This window comes from Carassius auratus, chromosome 46 (assembly GCF_003368295.1).
Source record: "Carassius auratus strain Wakin chromosome 46, ASM336829v1, whole genome shotgun sequence".
In the NCBI taxonomy this organism is placed as follows: Eukaryota; Metazoa; Chordata; class Actinopteri; order Cypriniformes; family Cyprinidae; genus Carassius; species Carassius auratus.
In genome coordinates, this window is record NC_039288.1 from 8,452,837 (window position 1) to 8,470,659 (window position 17,823).

The 17,823-nt window shown below is 41.9% G+C and overlaps 1 protein-coding gene across 3 annotated transcripts in view; it reads right to left on the bottom strand.

Moving 5' to 3' along the window:
• Positions 1-13,990: 13,990 nt before the first annotated feature.
• Positions 13,991-17,823, bottom strand: part of LOC113064070 (SH2 domain-containing protein 4A-like) — a 28,533-nt gene continuing 24,700 nt past the window's right edge. For all 3 annotated transcript variants that reach the window (XM_026234609.1, XM_026234608.1, XM_026234607.1), the window contains exon 8: positions 13,991-15,146. In XM_026234609.1, the coding sequence (XP_026090394.1) occupies positions 14,920-15,146 (227 nt within the window). In that variant the 3' untranslated portion in view covers positions 13,991-14,919. The remainder of the gene's footprint in view (positions 15,147-17,823) is intronic.

A 17,823-nucleotide genomic window follows, 5' to 3' on the forward strand; every position in this document is an offset into this window, starting at 1 on the left:
TGCCAAATGCTATTTCGCCCCTTCTTTCCAATTATATGGAGATACAGTACACTCACATTACCTGTCAGGACAGTTGGGGCAGCACCAATAATTGGGCAAGTATTGAACTATCAAAAGTTATCAGATTTGTAAAAAGCACACACAACTAATGTAAACTAGCTTAAAGTAAGCACAGCAGTTCATTAAGGGATATTTTCTCTTAGTACAGTTGCATGTATAATTCAAACATAATACACAAGGATAATGGGTGGTGGTGTTGTTAAAAAGCACTGCACATAGATCATATGCGGGAAATATGTGTGTGCATGTATGTTACCTGTGTGTGTTCTCCGTCTCTGCAGTCTTCACATCCATAATCCCTTTTATTGAAATCCGTGTCACCTGCTGCCTGCGTAGTCCAGCTCCCTGAAGCGCCTGCCGGCTGGCACTATGATGGGCTCCGTGATGAAAGAGAGAGCGGGAGAGTGGAGATTATCAAGGCTAGCTAAATTTGATTGCATTTAATATGCTGAAGACATTCCCAAAAACACAAATGAATCATAAATTCCTCCTTGTACATTCCACAGATCATTAATAATATGAGTCCATTACAAAAATGCATCATTAGATCATCGCTGCTGTATAAATAAACTAAAGCCTGTTCAACTGGTGACCTTACATTTGAATCTTGTTGCTAGTTACAAGTACAAGTCATGTTTAGGGTTTTGTTGTTTTGCTGGTAATCTTCACAGGTGTGAGTGCAGGAGAAAGCAATGCTTTTTGTATATGATGTGTGTTTATATGAATATACTTTACTGATGGGTATTAATGATTGCTGCCCTGAGATAATACTTGCCATAAATGATGGTCTATGATTGTCTATGATAATTTTCCTCACCCCAAATCTACTGAAAATTGTAACAACTAATGAAATAGAAAAAAAATTATTTAATGGAATATGTGTTAATTGTGGTAGAATTAGTTAATGCACGTATATACAATTTGCAACAACTATTTTAAAAGACCAGCACAGACACTATTCAAGGTCAGCACCAGTGTTGTTGGCTTTTTTTCAATTGATGAGTGTGTATTTGAATTTATTTGGCCATAGACCAGTTTAAGGGAGTTGAAAGTGGCATTTACTGATTTACAGTTTAGTGAAATTTAGTGAAAGGTAATGCATTCTGAGAAATTAAGTGGTCTCACATCTTGGTCAATAAAAGTAAAGTATGCATGAAATTCAAAGGGCTCTATACGATCCCAGGAAAGGAATAGTCCTATCTAGCGGATCGATCAATAATTTTCTTTAAAAAAATTAAATGTGTATACTATTTAACCACAAATGCTCATCTTGCACTAGCTCGACTTCAATTCATGCATTACACAGTCATGCTGGAAAGGTCACGCATGACATAGGCGGACGTTCCGACCCAGTGTTTACAAAGCAAATGTACAAAGATGTCAGACGATTTTGAAGTTGGAGGAAATGAAGTATACAAATGAAGACCTGACCACACCTGATCTTTCCAATGTGATTACGTAATGTGTGAATTTGCAGTTATGCATTGCCGAGCTGGTGCAAGTCAAGCATTTATTGATTAATATATATATATATATATATATATATATATATATATATATATATATATATATATATATTATTTTTTAAAGAAAATGATTGATCAATTACATTTTGTGCATTAAGACCAATATTCCTGGGACTGTGTAGACTACACTTTAAGGCTGAATTGAAACTTTTATTCTGGAAGCGAACTAATCCTTTGGGCCCAACAGAAGAGTAGGCATGGGATGCACATATGCCTTGAATTGTTTTTGCACTAATTAGTTTGTCCACAAGATGCCAATACTGGCCTGGGCCAGCTGAAAAAGAAAAGTAAGAGACAGAATAGAAATCTAATGGAGACCGCAACATCAATGGACAGCAGCATTGACAATGCTTGTGTCAGGGGGTTATGAAATATCCACAACTCTAGTTTAAACAAGTATGAAGACAGTGCTATCAGTAATAACTTCTGGAGAGAAATAGCGCAGACACTGGACGAAGATGATTGTCAAATGATACTCCATTGTTTGAAAGTCTGTGCGTTCATCTGTACATATGCTTAGCCACTTCACGGGTATGTCAGAATATGTCAAAATGCACGGTTTGGGTGAGTGAGCTCATAATAATACAAAGTATTATTCTGTAAAAGTATTATACAATATATTTCAGATGAAGATAATTCTATAGCCCTGCTATGAGTTCTTTAAACTTTAAAAGCCACCGATCTTCAAGCCTTTTCTAGTTATGAATGTCTTTGAAATGTAATTAATTTTAATTCTACTTCTAGAAATCCAAATTGGAGTGTTGCACTCTGTTTATCTCCATTTAAAACTGAACGCAAATTCAAGAATTTTAAGTGAAGTTTAAAAAGCGTTCTCTTTTCAATCCTGAATGGTGGTTGATTTATTTTGATGTCATTAAAAGTTGGTTTTGAGAGACAGAAGTACAGTCCGTTCGCTGAGTTGTTCCATTGTTTACTTTGGTGTCAAACTGACAGAACACTGGAAATATGTCTTTCCCAAATATCTGGTTGAAGCACTTTTTTTGTGTCTGTATATACTGATGTACTGTTGTTATAGATCAGCTACTTTGTTTTGTAACACAGCTCTTCACTTTATAGATTCGGGATTATTTGTGTATTATTCTGTCAAATATATTAAATATTCATATATTTCTCGACCTGGTCTGGTCCTGGTTTCCAGCCTCAGGGTAGACGTTCGTCAGTGGGCGGCCATTTTGTGATGTGAGCTGAGGAGAAGAGAAGAGCATGTCCTGCGCTCCCTCATGGATCAGCTCAGATGTTTTCACTCCCTTTGCTGTGCACCTGGGAGTGAGGGCCATGCATATCCTCCCAAGAAAGAGAGAGAGAGAGTAAGAGGTTTGGGAGGGGGGTGAGAGGAGAGATAGATATATTCCTGTTCAAGCCTGTGACACATTAATTATTAACAAACTCAGAGTAAATGCGTAAACTCTTCCTCTCCTGTCCTCTCATCCCTTTCTCCCCCACTGCTCGCCATCTTGTCTTCAGTCATCCAGTTATTCCTTCAATGCTCTGTTTCCAACAAACACCTACCTCTCTCTTTCTCTTCTGCATACTCTTTTTCAGTGGTTTTCCCTCGTTCTTTTTTCTTCTTTTAGTGAAGTGCAGTGTGCTGCTCGTAAAATGAAGTGGAGCGTGTCAATTGAGGGGTGGGGGGTGACAGCGGTGTCAGGCACAATGCCCCAAGAGAAAGACAAAAACTCAGAGAAAGAGAGAAACTGATGGAATGAGATTTTGTGTCTAGTTTCAGGTGTAGAGCTTAGAACAGGAAGCTGAGGTTCAGTGGAAAACTCAATGAGAAATGGCCTTCACAACACATTTCACTTCCATATTGTGACTCAAATATAGTGAAACAGGGTATTTAGCTGGATAGAATTTTAGCCATTGCTAACTGATTGGATTTTGAGAAGTTATGGAGGCACACTGTCAGACAAACAAAAATGAAAGTGTACCTTGTGTATAAATAGTTTGAGAGGAAGAATGCTGCAGGGGATGATTGAAGATCACGAGGACATGAAAAAAATGTGCACGGATAAATCCCTTATGATAAACACTGCAAATTAGAATTTGCTGTTTTGATTTCATGGTGACTTAAATGGAATATATACATTCAGTAATATCTATAATTTTGTCATTATTTCCCCAAAAAAAAAAAAAAAAATCAAACCATCCTTACACCATAAATCTAAAACAATTTAATTATATATATATATATATATATATATATATATGTATATGTATATGTATATATATATATATATATATATATATATATATATATATATATATATATATATATTGCATATATTCTAATAATATATGTTTTTTACTATCACTTTTTATCAATTTAACACATCCTTGCTGAATAAAAGTATTGATTTTATTTTTTTTTAAAAAGAAAGAAAAAAATTACTGACCCCAAATTACTGACAGTAGTGTATATTGTTATTACAAAATATTTAGATTTTAAAGCATAGCTTTTTTTTTTTTTTTTACTTTTTATTCATCAAAGTTTCCTAAAAAAGTATCACATGTTCTGAAAAAATATTAAGCAGCAGAACTGTTTCCAACTTCATCATCATATTAGAATGATTTCTAAAGGATCATGTGATAGTGATCGTAAAAATTCAGCTTTGCATCACAGAAATAAATGATAATTTAAAGTATAATAAATTTAAAAACAATTATTTTAAATTGTAATAATATATCACAATATTACATTTTTTTTCTGTATTTTTGATCAAATAAATGCAGGCTTGATGAACAGAAGAAACTTCTTTCAAAAACATTAAAAATAGTAATGTTTCCAAACTTTTGGTCTGTACTGATATATATATATATATATATATATATATATATATATATATATATATATATATATATATATATATATATATATATATATATATATATATATATATATCATATGACTAGTAACTTTGCTTCTGAAATAATGGTTTAATTGAAAATACTGTTATACCATAAATTCTGAAAGCAAGTATGATCTTAAGTAATTTCAACTAATCAAGTTGAATTTTTTCTTATAAAATTGATATAAGGATAAATAGAACTAAATACCATTCAATGTATTAAAAACAATTTGCCAAAAAATGTCATGTGACTGCTCAAATCTCCTTCTTCGTCAAAATTTCATTCTGAAATACCTGCAGTTTGCAGATATGCTTCATTGATATTTTACTGTAATTTGAATACGTTTCATACTGTACAGACCGTGAAATAAAATCCATGTTTAAAGAATAACATTTGAAACAAAAACCAAGAGACACAGACTTTAGTCCTCAATTAACTTCTGCCACACTGTAACCTCTCCCTACTTTGCTTTACTTGGACCCTGTGAAGAATGTAGTCTCCATGGACACTGTCTCCATGGGCATGGTCTCTACGGACAAAAATCTCAACACTGTAGTGTGTATATGAGATTGTGAGTTTACAGGTATGTGTGTAAGAGTGCTATCACCAGACCAACATTGTAGCTTTCATCAGTACGCCGCTTTTACACGAGCAGACTTACAGGACACAGATTCCCCGCAGATGGAAAAACCTGCTGCTGCTGGGACAGGAAGTCCAGAGGCTGCAGTGGTGAGATCATCACTTCACTCCCGGTCTGGGACGACGGTTAGAGACTGATCAACGTCCACACAGTTGAAGGACACAGGCACACCCTTCAGATGTAAACTGTGTGGGGGAAAAAAGCAAGCTTTGGCGGTCTTCACGCCATCACCTGGACAGCAGTAATGGAAAACGAGCACAAACCATTTGTTTTTCATTTGCGCTAAACTATTTTTGCTCTACGACACACACCCACTCAGATACACGCACACACGCACTGTTGACACACATCGGGAGGACAGCTGCAGTGAGCGTGGAACAGAGGACAGTGTCTCTGGCCCTTCGGTCTACTTCACCATGGCAACACTTCCTCCTGTGCAGACACTGCAGCTGGACCAGATCTACACACACAAGCTAACGTGGTTTAAAACCACTTAAATGGCCTATTTTCAGAACTATGTGGCATAAAGCTAATGTCATGATCTCAGCAATTGTGTAACCCTCTGAGGGACAGCAGGTTCTTGAGATCTTGTTTAGTGCCTTGTGAAATTCCTATTTCTAGCACCACAGCAATTCGAGCTGGAAGTACCACCTTCATGTTTTTGCAAATCATAGAGACTTGTATTTAACAAAGCACAGGGGTCTCGGGATCCATTTTCAAAGTCGAACTACTTTTAACGTCTCACACACACACACCAGTGGTGCTCATGGCATGAGGTGCTGAAAAAACGGCGAACTTGAAAGCCAAATGGATTGCTTTAGAATATACGCAAATATTGATATATATATACGATTCATTTCATTAATTAACTTGCAAGTGTAATCCTGAGTCAGTGTGGCTTTTTGCTTATTATTACATTACTTTTTTTCCACACACACCTGGATTTATTTTAGAAATTCGTTCTTTACCAGGGAGCAGTGTGTGAGATTCACGTATATTAGAGAGAGAGAGACTGAGAGGGGGTGCTGGAGTGAGGAAGTGGGTCATCTGTAACGGAGCAAGTTTCTCACGAGTTTTCTCCTTTTCTCACCTCCAGATGTTTCTTCTCTGTCTTCCTGTTTCTGTCCCCCCGTCCTTGGTACTCTTAGTTCCTAATTGGAATGCAAACATTTGGCGATTTGCTATTAGCAAGAATTAACATCACAAAGTTTTCAACATAAGAGGAATCGTTCGCAAGGTCTTGTCAGTAGTGGAGCACTATATAAAGCACTGCAGACATAGAAATAGTTTTCAAATCAAGCACCTGATTGACCAACTTGGAACTGGGAATTTCTTTGGCCTCATGCAGAATTCCCAGTTGTTTGGTTCCTTATTGATATGACTGGATTGTGCCCACGTAAATATGCAGAATGGTAAATATTACTGTACCAGAATATGTATGAAGATAAATAAGGTGCAGTTCTTGTTGAGTTTAAATGTGCAATGTGTTATTTCCTATATGTTTTATGTTCTTGTTTGGATGCATAAAATATTTTACATAAAAACAGAACAAATAGTACATTACCTTAAAAAAGTATCTTGTGTCATACAGTGGAAACCATGGAAAACCATATTGTTGTATGAAAAATAAAAATCATGGTATTATTTTTGTACACTGCATTTTAGACAGCATATAGCAACCAAACAGTACTATAGTATATACAGTATTAAATAACATGGTACTGCCATCTTTTACTGCCATTAAACTGACTTTACCGGTATATGTTTGCAAGTGTAATATCAATCAGTGAAGGTCAACTTTAATGTCTGAGTTCTACAAAAAAACAGATAATGGTAAATTATAAAAGAACAAACAGTGTGGCAGTGTTTGCTAGCATCCTGATAGCATTTAATTATTCCAGTAGGTATGAGGGAAACTGTTAATGTTATCTGCCTCATTGCACTTTCAAGTGTTTTTTAAACTGTCCCTGCCGTACACAAGCTGAGATGAAGGGAGTATCATCTTCACCTCGCGCACACACACACACACACACAAACAGGGTCTCTCCCCCTGCCCACTTCCTCTGCAGCCCATGGTGTTTCCGTTGGGGTGAGAGAGTGCCAGCTCCGTCCCCCCCTGCTCCCCAGTGGGGTCCTGCCTCCTGGCATCTGTCAGGGCAGCTGTCTCTCTGCTCGTACCGCGCCCGTCCTCCACGCAGCACTGCATGCTACACGCAACACAAACACACACACACATACAGTTTTACTCAGAGCAGTGATTTTACCGCACACGGGCACACAATAATAACAGTTTACTTTAGGCAGACTTACACTTTTTTTCTCAAATAAACCCAGCCATGCTCAGAATCATGGGAGTGACATCTGCAAAAGTGACAAACAAATTAATTTACATAAATAGTACAATACGTGACAGTGCTGCAGGACCAGGTGTCAGGAAAGACCAACATGAACATGGCAGCTTTAGCCGCTGATTTGGTTGGAAATAATGACACGTAGGTGAAAACACACAGTTGTGGCTGATTGCAATCTTATAGCACACACACAAACACAAAGACAGCTAAGAATCACATCTTGATGGGAAGCAAACAAGCTAAACAAGTGGAAACCTGGAAATTTCAGCTAAAGGAGCTGGTGTGAGTGTGGGTGTGTTTATGTGTGTGTTTCTACCCAAGTCTCTGTGTGTGTGTGTGTGTCCAGGTGTGCATGCACCGCAGGAGGCAAAAAAAAAAGAAAGAATGTGAGGTTTGCAGGTGTTAGCGAACACTCCGTCAAGCCCATTAAACACTCACACACATGTAAATGAGAACAAAGGATAGCACAATAACTAAACAAACAGCTTTACGGCACTTAAAAAAGTTAGCTACTTCAAACACACCTCAGTGACTTAAACTCATTTAACAAAGTTTCTTGGTCACTTTTGTGAGCACACACACCTCCTGTTAATAGGGAGGGGGGCAGCCAGCATGGATGCAGCCCTGATTAATTGGCCGCGACACAGGGAAGTGGGTCTGGAAACTACCTGGCAATTTCCTGAAACCCACACCCCTCCCTTCTCCCTCTCTCCCACTGTCCATCTCTCTCTCTCTCTCTCTCTCTCTCTCTCTGGAGTGAAGAGAGTGGGCAGGTGGGCTGCTGGGAGGAGTGGCGGCAGCTCTGCGTTGATATTCCACTGGCGTCCAGCTTGCCCGTCGCCCTACATAGCAGGCGCTCCCTCTGGCAATGCCTGGCTTGGCTCTAGGCTCACAGCTCTGCACACTGCGGCTCCGACAGACTTTACACACGTGCACACACACAACACACACCCACGCCAGCTTAGAAATACACATGAAGAAATATGCTAACCTTCAGATACGCTCATTCGCACGCACACTGCAAAGAAAAAGCAGGCCAGTGCTGACCAGAGCCGTCCAAAGACAGAGATATTTCATTGTGCTGTGAATACTGCAGTGGGTATAAGCTCCGGCTGGCACCTCTCTTCTTGCTGGCCAGTGTGCCTAGACAGATAGAGAAAAAGAGAGAGAGTACCAACGCATCTATACTGCATGCAAACAGCGCTAGATCGCTCCCATTATAATCAACAAAACCGCTGCGTGCTAGCAGGGTGGCTTCGTTGATTATAATGGGAGCGATCTAGTTTTGTTGCGTCCCTTTCAACAGAGTCGAGGGAGAGAGAAACAGAAGAAGGGGAGAAGACAGATATACGGTCCTTTCCAAGGACTGTAACGTGTGTGTATAACCCTACGGAACAGGACAGAGACTGCCTTAATGAAAGCACAGGAAGAGGGCAGCAGCTGGCAGCATGTGTTTGAGCCGTGAGGATAAGACCCTTGCACTGGGCTCGCCAGGGTCTTTCTACAGAACCACTCGCACACACACAGGCACACACCCGGAGAGACTGAGCTTCTTTGTCCGATTTGCTGCCGCCCATGCTGGAAGAGGGCCCGGGCTGCAGGGGCCTGCCTGCCTGCCCAGGAGCCAACAGCACTGCCTCAACCTCAGCTACAGCCGAGCACAAATCCAGCCCTCTTTCCCCACAGCTCCAACACCACCACAGCTTGAAACATCGACAACGACAACCACCACAATAACAAGGGATGAACAACATCAGCAAAGGGTATGGGTAGACGAGAGACTGACAGATTGAGTTGTTTAGCCGCACATCTGTGTAATGGTGTAGATGTAATTCCTTTTGAAGTAAATGCAGAAATATCTCAAACTGACAAATTCTTAATTAAGACAAGAGTGGTATTTAGTTCACAAGGATGTTACAGACAGATGTGGGACAGTTCGTTTCCTTCCAGCCCAAAGCTTGAGATATCTTTCGAGTTGAAAGTTTCCAGCCATCTAGGTTTCTCAGCATAACAGCATAACATGTGTGAGAACGCAGAGACGGTGTGACATGTCACAGCATGTGTCTGTGGCATGCTCATATCTGTCTGTATCTGCACACGTATGTGCCGCATGTTTCCTGAAGCCATGAGTGGTGTGCAGATAACGGCGAGATGACGGAGAGGAGGGTGAGGAAGAGAGGGAGGATTTGGGGGATGGGGGCTGGAGTAGGTCTTAGGGGCACCAGGGAGGTGTAGATCCAATTACTACCCCCCCTCCACACTGAGTTCTTTGTGTGCGTGTGTCCCTGCTGATAAATGAAGCTCCAAGGCTCAGCTGGGCTCACACTCAACAGCAATATACCAGCATGCATTGCTGCTTCTCCTGAAGAACAGGCGTATAAGCCAAGTTCACATGACCCATATGTGTGCACACGTTTGCATGCATGTGTACTCTTGATGTTGTTGTAATGGGATTCAGATGCATTCTTGAATACTGAAATCACAGGTTTTGTTCAACACACAAAGCATGCGAGAACTTGATGACATCAAATGTAACCTCAACTAACAAAAGGCACTTGGTCAGTAAGTTGCATTTGGGCTTTAAAACAAACTTCTGGCAACTTCAATTTTGAGCATCGGATGCAATTATGACAAACTTGGTAAAAGCTGTTGTGCCTCACCGTGAGGAACTCTTCAGTGGTAAGCTGTGATAATGAGCAATTTGTTTATGCATACAGGTGTCTCACTGTGCACTTCATTGCGACTGAAGTTTACTGCAGTGTATTATAATGAGTCGTGGCATATTGTCACCCTTTTAGCCTGTTCAGTTTTAACCAGTCAGCAATGTGACACACACTCAGTGTAATGCCTATTGACGCATAAAGTCTTTTGTGCCCATAACTCCTCTCCAGCACACAACTCTTACTGGCCAGTGGCATCTCTTAGCAACGCCAGCCTTAGTCCCACTGGTGACGCCAGCCCCCTGAGAGCCCCAAGTATCCCTCAAAGTCAGAACCACCATCTCCTGGCAACAGCGCAAGCCTTCTACATCTAACACCTCCGGTCTCCTGGCAACCGTGTTCATAGTGGTGGTCACAAACGGTGGAGCCTGTTTGGTGCTACAAACTGTGTGGCCGCCGGTGCTGATGGCGCCCCCTTGAGATTGGTGGTGGCATCACAGGTGTGGAGGACAGAGGAATGTCCACGCTGTAGAAGAGTTGCAGACTGAGATTGTTCCAGCCAAAAGAGTGGAGGCCAATTGTACAATCATACTCCACCTCCTACCCAGCTAGGCGTTATCCTCCACCAACCCCACGGAAGTCTGTCTCCTAGCAACGCTGACTGCGTGCACTCCAGGAGGGATCCGGAAGTCCACATGCTCAAGCGGTGCCGTTCTTGGAGAGCATGTCAAAGCACCCCCTCCAAATCTCTCTCGCTCTCTTTCCCTCTCTTTGGTCTACTCCAACTGGCTCCCACGCACAGATTTGGAACGGCTCCTGCACGCAGAGCCAGGGATGAAAATAACAAGGCCACAAAAATCTTCCACTTTTTATGTCACCTATCATTTCTCTTTTATGATAAATGGGCTTAATGACCTCAGATAGCTTCAGGAGTGCAAAAAATTGTAAATCACTACTTTGTAATATTCCCATATTATCTTGGAATTGAGGACTGTTTGACCACAAATTGCTTCAAGTACTTGCCTCTCCTAACAATTCTGAATCCTTTTCACCTGTGATACTGTTGCCACAAGTCCATTTAAAATCACTGCAATTGCTGTCAGCTGTCTCGACACTGAGAAGGTTTGGTGTTTTGCTTCCCTGGAACACATTTTTGTGGTAAATATTTATGGCTTTGCTTTTGCTAACAGCCTTAAAGTTGGATTGGGTATCGGTTGGTATCAGTGAGAACTACTACTAAAAAAACAAAACAATCGAGCACTACCGGCTTGCTCTCCAGAGCCTAGACCAGCTCATTAAGGTTGGCATCACACTTCTCTCCATTTCCACGAGTCTGATGAAGCCCCCCATTTTCCCCACCCACTCTCTGTCCTCAGAATTCCCTCTGCAGCTCTCCAGTCTCTCCTCAGGACTCCGGAGAGTTCTGCTTTCCCACTACTCAGTTGGTGAGCAGCTCCAGCCCACCTTCTGCACATCAGAGAACCTCTGTGAAATTCTAATCCCTAGAGCAGGGTGAAACACAGACCCGCTTGCCTGACCTCTTTGGTTGCCATGGAGGCACACTGCACTATAAATAAAACAGAGGGTTTTGTAAATCAGTTTGGCAGGGCTGTGTGGACTGGTGGGGTTCAATGTACAACCAACACCCCAACCCCCCCCTGAACCCTACCCTGTTTCCCACCTCTGCAGTTAACATTCAAAACAACTATCAGTTGGAGTTTTTCTTGCTTATACGAGTCCAAACCTGAGGAAAAGTGAAATCGAAAGAAGGAGAGAAAGACTGGGAGTGTGAACAAAAATCAAGCTCTTGAACTGGCCCTCATTGCATTGAGGAAGCCAAGTTGTTTGTGGGTGCCATTTTTGGGAGCATTTAAATCTGTCGAGTGTAAACAGACGGGGCTGTCCTAACGGAGGTCCGTTAAAAAGGGAGGCCCATTTTCTTCAAAGTGGCGGCACAGAGGCGTTGAGAGACGAGGGAGGCTGCATGTTTGTGCACTGAATCAGGGCTGCGCTGCAGATATTTGTCTGGCGAGGCGAATCTCGGGAGGCTAGGAAATAATTTGGTCACGGCTGTGGGAGGTTGCTGGGAGTGGGGGGGCGGATGACTGTGGGGGGGGGTATGGGTTAGGGTTTCAACCGTTTCGCTGTGGTGAGAACACGCTTGACACTTCATTCCTTTCCAGTTAATGCGGCGTGGACTGCAGGATTTTAACCCTCTGTCTGCCTGGGCATGGAGTTGGTCAGAGTCTCGGCATATGACCAAAGAGCTCCACTGCTGCATATGTACATTGAGAACTAGTCTGATCACAAGCAACAGGCAGGACAACCTGTGGAGTTTCAGAAATATTATATGTGATGAAAGTTGTTCAACACAGGACATAGCTGCATGAAGGATACAAATTGGATAAAAGGATAAAAACTGAGTACAAATGAGTGCATTTCAAAAATGACCACCATACTAAATACTATGTTGACACATATCTCGATATCCTTAATAAACCTCTTCTTGTCTTCTTCTTCTTTTGGGATGTTCTTATCCGCTCCAAGGCACAAGTTTAACATCCAGTGTCCATGTTCAAGCAGCATGTCAACAGACAAACATCCCTGTTACTTCCTGCATGCATCCTCTCATGTGACAGAGGCGAGACTGAGCCTGTGGCAAAAACAAAGTCTCGCTCCACTTTCCAAACAAACTAACCCTGCCTCTGCTGCAGGTGGACACACTGACACACGTACTGGCCATCAACCCAGATTTTCTGTGGGTGTGTGTTTTTTTTATTTGTGTGTGTGTGTGTGCAGCGGAAGATCAGGGAGTTAATGCAGCAGGCCTGTGGCGGTCCTCCTGCCCTCAGCCAGATTAATCATGCAGCAGACCCTGTTCCCTCTGCCTGGGGGCCGAACCATGCCCGCATGTTCTCACTATCACATGGCCCAGGCCCTCTCTCTTCTCCTCAACACAGCACACAGTTCCTTTGGGGTTGAAGGGGGGGTGGAACGCCCCAGAACGCCATGCTATGCTTCCTTTCCTATTTTTTTTCTTCCCTTTTTCCTTCTGTGGGCATCAGGAGATAGATGCAGGGAGAGGAAAACAAAAGCGTCCATCTCATCTTCCCTCCACTGCAGCGGCAACAACGACCCCTTTTTAATGCTCACCAGAGGGCCGTCGGCAGTGGCCAGGCGTTGCTCTTTGCAGGGGATGGTGTGATGGAGGGGGTGTGGTGGGATGATTGTGGTGGAACAGCCGTTGCATCCACTGTTGCACATCTTTTGATTGGTTAGTGAGCCAGTGTGTGATCGCGCAGGGCCTATGATGCATTTAAAGATCTAGATGATTGCACACACTAAGAAAGAAGAAATCTTGTGTAATAATTATACCAGTATGAACATAATCATAAGAGTGAATGAAAGCTTAAGTAGTAAGCAGAAGTCCTACTTAAGTCTCAGTGTTTTCAAGGACCGCAGTGTTATGTGTTTTAATGACCCTCTTACAATTTATTAATTATAAACTAAGAATTCTTGCTTAATTCCCTCACTTATTTCTATAACTGTTTTATTGTGATCAGCAAGCAGGGGGCATCCAAGAGAAGAGCTAGCTCTATAGCCAGACTACCAAATGCAGCTAAAAGGCTTTTGATGTGTACAATATTTACAATCTATACAACCTGTAAGCCCTGCCAGCTCTTACACACATGATTCACAGTAATTTAATGCACAAAAACCATTATATATTCGGATTAGATGTGCGGTGAAGAAGATATGAAATGTTCTTGGCAACATGTCTTGACCTTAGATGACTCCAGTAAATGCTTGTCATTAGCACATGGTGAACATAAAGCCTGAAGCCTGTCAGGCATCGGAGACGAAAATTGCAACCAGAAGCTGAAGGAGGTTTGATTATTTTATTACAGAGGAAATATCCCACACTTATCCTGAATGTGTGGACAGGACATTCAAGCCTTAGAGTTATTATATAAACTCTTCAAGATCACAACACGTAAAAAATAGAATGAAGTGCAAGCAAACGTGAGCCTGTGAGAAAACAAAATACATAAAAGTTGCTGCTGCCCTACTGACCTGATTGCCCAAAATTTTACATTATATTATAATAAGACCATAAACGAGTGAAGGTATGGCTAGAAGAAAACCAGCAACGTGAAGTACTCATAGAGGCACAGCTGGTCATTCTGCGTAGTATCAGTTCAAAATGTAACTTTGTCAGTGAATTGAGTAAATACGGTGTAAAATGTTTGTTCAATTTAATCCAGCAACTTACTGTACATCTTAACTGCTATAAAGAAATGGTAATTTACAGTAATAATATGTTCATTATAATGTCCGCCCTGTCCTCTAGATATTGCAACAAAAAAACAACAACATATAATTTGATCATTAAAACTCCAGCCTTCATGATGTAAGGAAGCAAAATGTATTAAAGAGACACTGGTTCTGTTAGGAGTTTACTCAATCTTATACTGGTGATCAAGATTTCATGTGACCCTTTAAAACCGAAATACATTTGTAAACATGCATCTTTCTGCAGTTTAATGATACAGCAAGGTGAACAGTGCTGCCGAATGTTTGAGCAGTGTCGCAATATGACCGAGGTTTTATTCCTGCTGAAAAGTTCTACAAACTGTCCATCCCATGTAAAAAGTAGAAACAAAGAAAACCATATTGCAATAAAAGAATTACTTAACATCGCTTTGGTAACTAAACATTCAAGTTCCTGAGAGAGGCTAAGCACCCCCACCCTTCAAATGTAGCCACCGAAGACCACCCCTGGCCAGGTGTCTTGACTGCAGGTCCCTTGTTGATTACCTGAGAGAGGGTGAGGGGCGGAGCCTCAAGTGAGTAGGCTTTACCGGGATTGGAGGTTTGTTGCCATGGGGCGGTGCTTGGGAGTGTGGTGACTCACTGGCCACACTGAAGGTTTTCATGAGCTGAGCAACCCGTCCCCGTCCCAAACAGCTCTCCTCAACTACCTCAGACTCCACATCCACGGAAAACGCCCGTTTAGAGGCAGCAAGCACTCGGAAATCAACTGCAAATGGAGAGAGAGTGATGAGACATGGATTTAGGACATTCAAGGTCTTTTTTTAAAGGTGACAACTTCAAAACATTCTCACACTTGTCCTCTCCCACACCACACTTCTCTTCTTTTCCCCTTAATCAATTGTTCACTTTTTCTCTTCGCAAGCTCTTCTTTCCTCCCCCCCATCCCTTTTCAGTGTCTCTGACTCTTTTTTTTCTGGGCTGCGGGCTGCAGACTGCCAGACCGGAGGTCGTCGGCGCAGGAAGTAGAGCAGGGACGCAGCTGGGTGTAGTTGGTGTGTGTGTGTGTTTATGCACACGGTTATGGGTGCATAGGAGTGTGTGCAAGTGTGCGGTTATACTGTGTGCGTGTGTGTGTAATTGAGAGATGGAGGGATGGAAGATGAGGAGAGGAGGGCCGCAGGGATGGCGGCGGAGAGCAGACAGACGCTGCTCAGACACCAGAAGGCTTGAGGAGCTGCTTATTTTTAGCCACGTCCCCAGGGGACACAGATGTGTGAGTGCGTTCGCTCTCTTTCGCTCGCTCTCGCAAACACATATACCCCTTCTCCTTTACACACACAAACTAGGGCACACATTTTACCCCCTCGCAAACTCTTTCTCCTCAAAACACACCCTCACGCACCCTGGTCAAAGACACGAACCCACATGTGGCTGCCTCAGTGGAAACCTATTACCGAAACCTATTAAATCTCATGAAAACAACAAGCATTTGACAAAAAGAATAAGCAAAAAAAAAAAAAAAAATTTGATTGATTATAATTGTTTATATGTAGTATTATTATATTATATTACTTTTTGAAAATGACTTCAAAGATTTAGCATTATTATTATTATTATTATTATTATATAATTTTTTTATTGTTTATTTATATTTTTATATTTTATTTCTTTTTATTTATTAATTTCAAGATTTTTAGGACATTATGATGATTTGTTAAAATAATATACGTTCAAAAATGTATATGCATATTTGAGGTATTCAATAATAATAGTACTACTAATAATAATTTTTATAATAATAATAACAACAACAACAACAAAAAATATCTGCAAACAAAATATTAACGGCCCATAAAAAAACTAATATAATAAATGAATATATGATCTAAATAATAATACAAATATAATATAGAAATAATTTATGTATTTTAAATGATATTTTTTCACTTTTAATAATATTCTATATTATTTTAAATTATAAAACTAAAACCTCAAACAAAAAATATAATTTCTTTTTCCTTTCTTTTTTTTTTGGTGTGGGGGGGGGGTGGTTGGTAATGACCCAGATGTGTTTGATGCATTCCATGATATTCACTTGCTTCTCAAGTCTGCCCTATCTTCTCCGCCCCCCTCCCCGTGGCCCCTGACCCGTGGTTCCTGTGTTAATGTCCTCTCGCCGCACTGCGTGGGCCTGCCACTGATTGTCTCACTGTGTTGTGTGGTCGCCACGGAAACCCTGGATAGGCTCCAGCAACTGAGGCGGACACACATGCGTGCGCGGCGCTCTAACACACACACATTCACAGAGTCACACTCGTGATCTAAAGCTGTTTGTTCCACCGCATTTTCCACACCCCACTAGTAGTCCATTCGGTGTCCTACAAACACGTGTGTGTGTGTGTGTGTGTGTGTGCGTGCCTGTCCGTGACTCTGTTCGCACAACCACACGCTGTTAGCTGACACTACTGTAACGACTACGCCTCTCTCCCTCATCGTTCACCGCCCGTTTGATGTTTTCCATCCTCCCATAACCTCCCTGAACCTTAGACGCTTTCACAGAACTGTCACATAAAAAAAAAAAAAGAAAAAAAAAGCTGAAACCAAACTCAGTCCTGGTCAGGCCAAACCTGCCCCCGCCAGCCTTACCGTGCAATCACTTGTGACAAAGCTTGTGAGCACCTGATCGCAACGAACCAAACGGCAGAACCATTCTCTGTTTGGCCTGTCAGTAACTTCTGAGCGTGTCTGTGAAAGCAAGGACGCATTCGATGGGATGTTTCCAATTTCACAGTCACCATATGCAGACAGAGCAGATGAGCCGCACTGACAGCTTGTGCCGCTAAAAAGCACGCTATCTCTTTAAATGCCCCCACCTCTTAGAAGTGGGGCAGAGGGCAGAATTCCGGAGCGGCACGTCTGTGCGCTGAGCCAGGCCACGGGTGGGGGGTGGGGGTGGTCACGGCTGCCAGGGGTTGGTGGGGAGGGGGGTTGAGCGGAGCGGAGGCTGGGGGCCCTGTCACTTATCAGCTCCGGCCGAGCGTCGCCCAGGGCCAGAGTCGGGAAGCAGCACTGGAATGTGTGTCCTTCCCTCTGAAGGTGAAGGGAAGGGACAGAAAACACACACACACACACACACACATGCAGAGATGAAGCAAGCAGCTGTGGAAAACTGTTGCTTTCACGCACATGCCAGGATGAACATACACACTATTACCGTGACTTACATGCTCTTGATCCCACTACAAAGTTAACCACTCACACAAATTACACATTCCCATGTAGTCATCCAAGTGCAATTTCAAGAGATTTATATTTTTACAAGCAGAAAACTATAAACATATGTAGCCTGGATGTCCATAAATTATATTCTAGATCAAAAAGTGCTCGTTTAACCTTACCTGGCCTAGGTACATTAGGGCTTTGAGGGAGTTTATAGGCTGCAT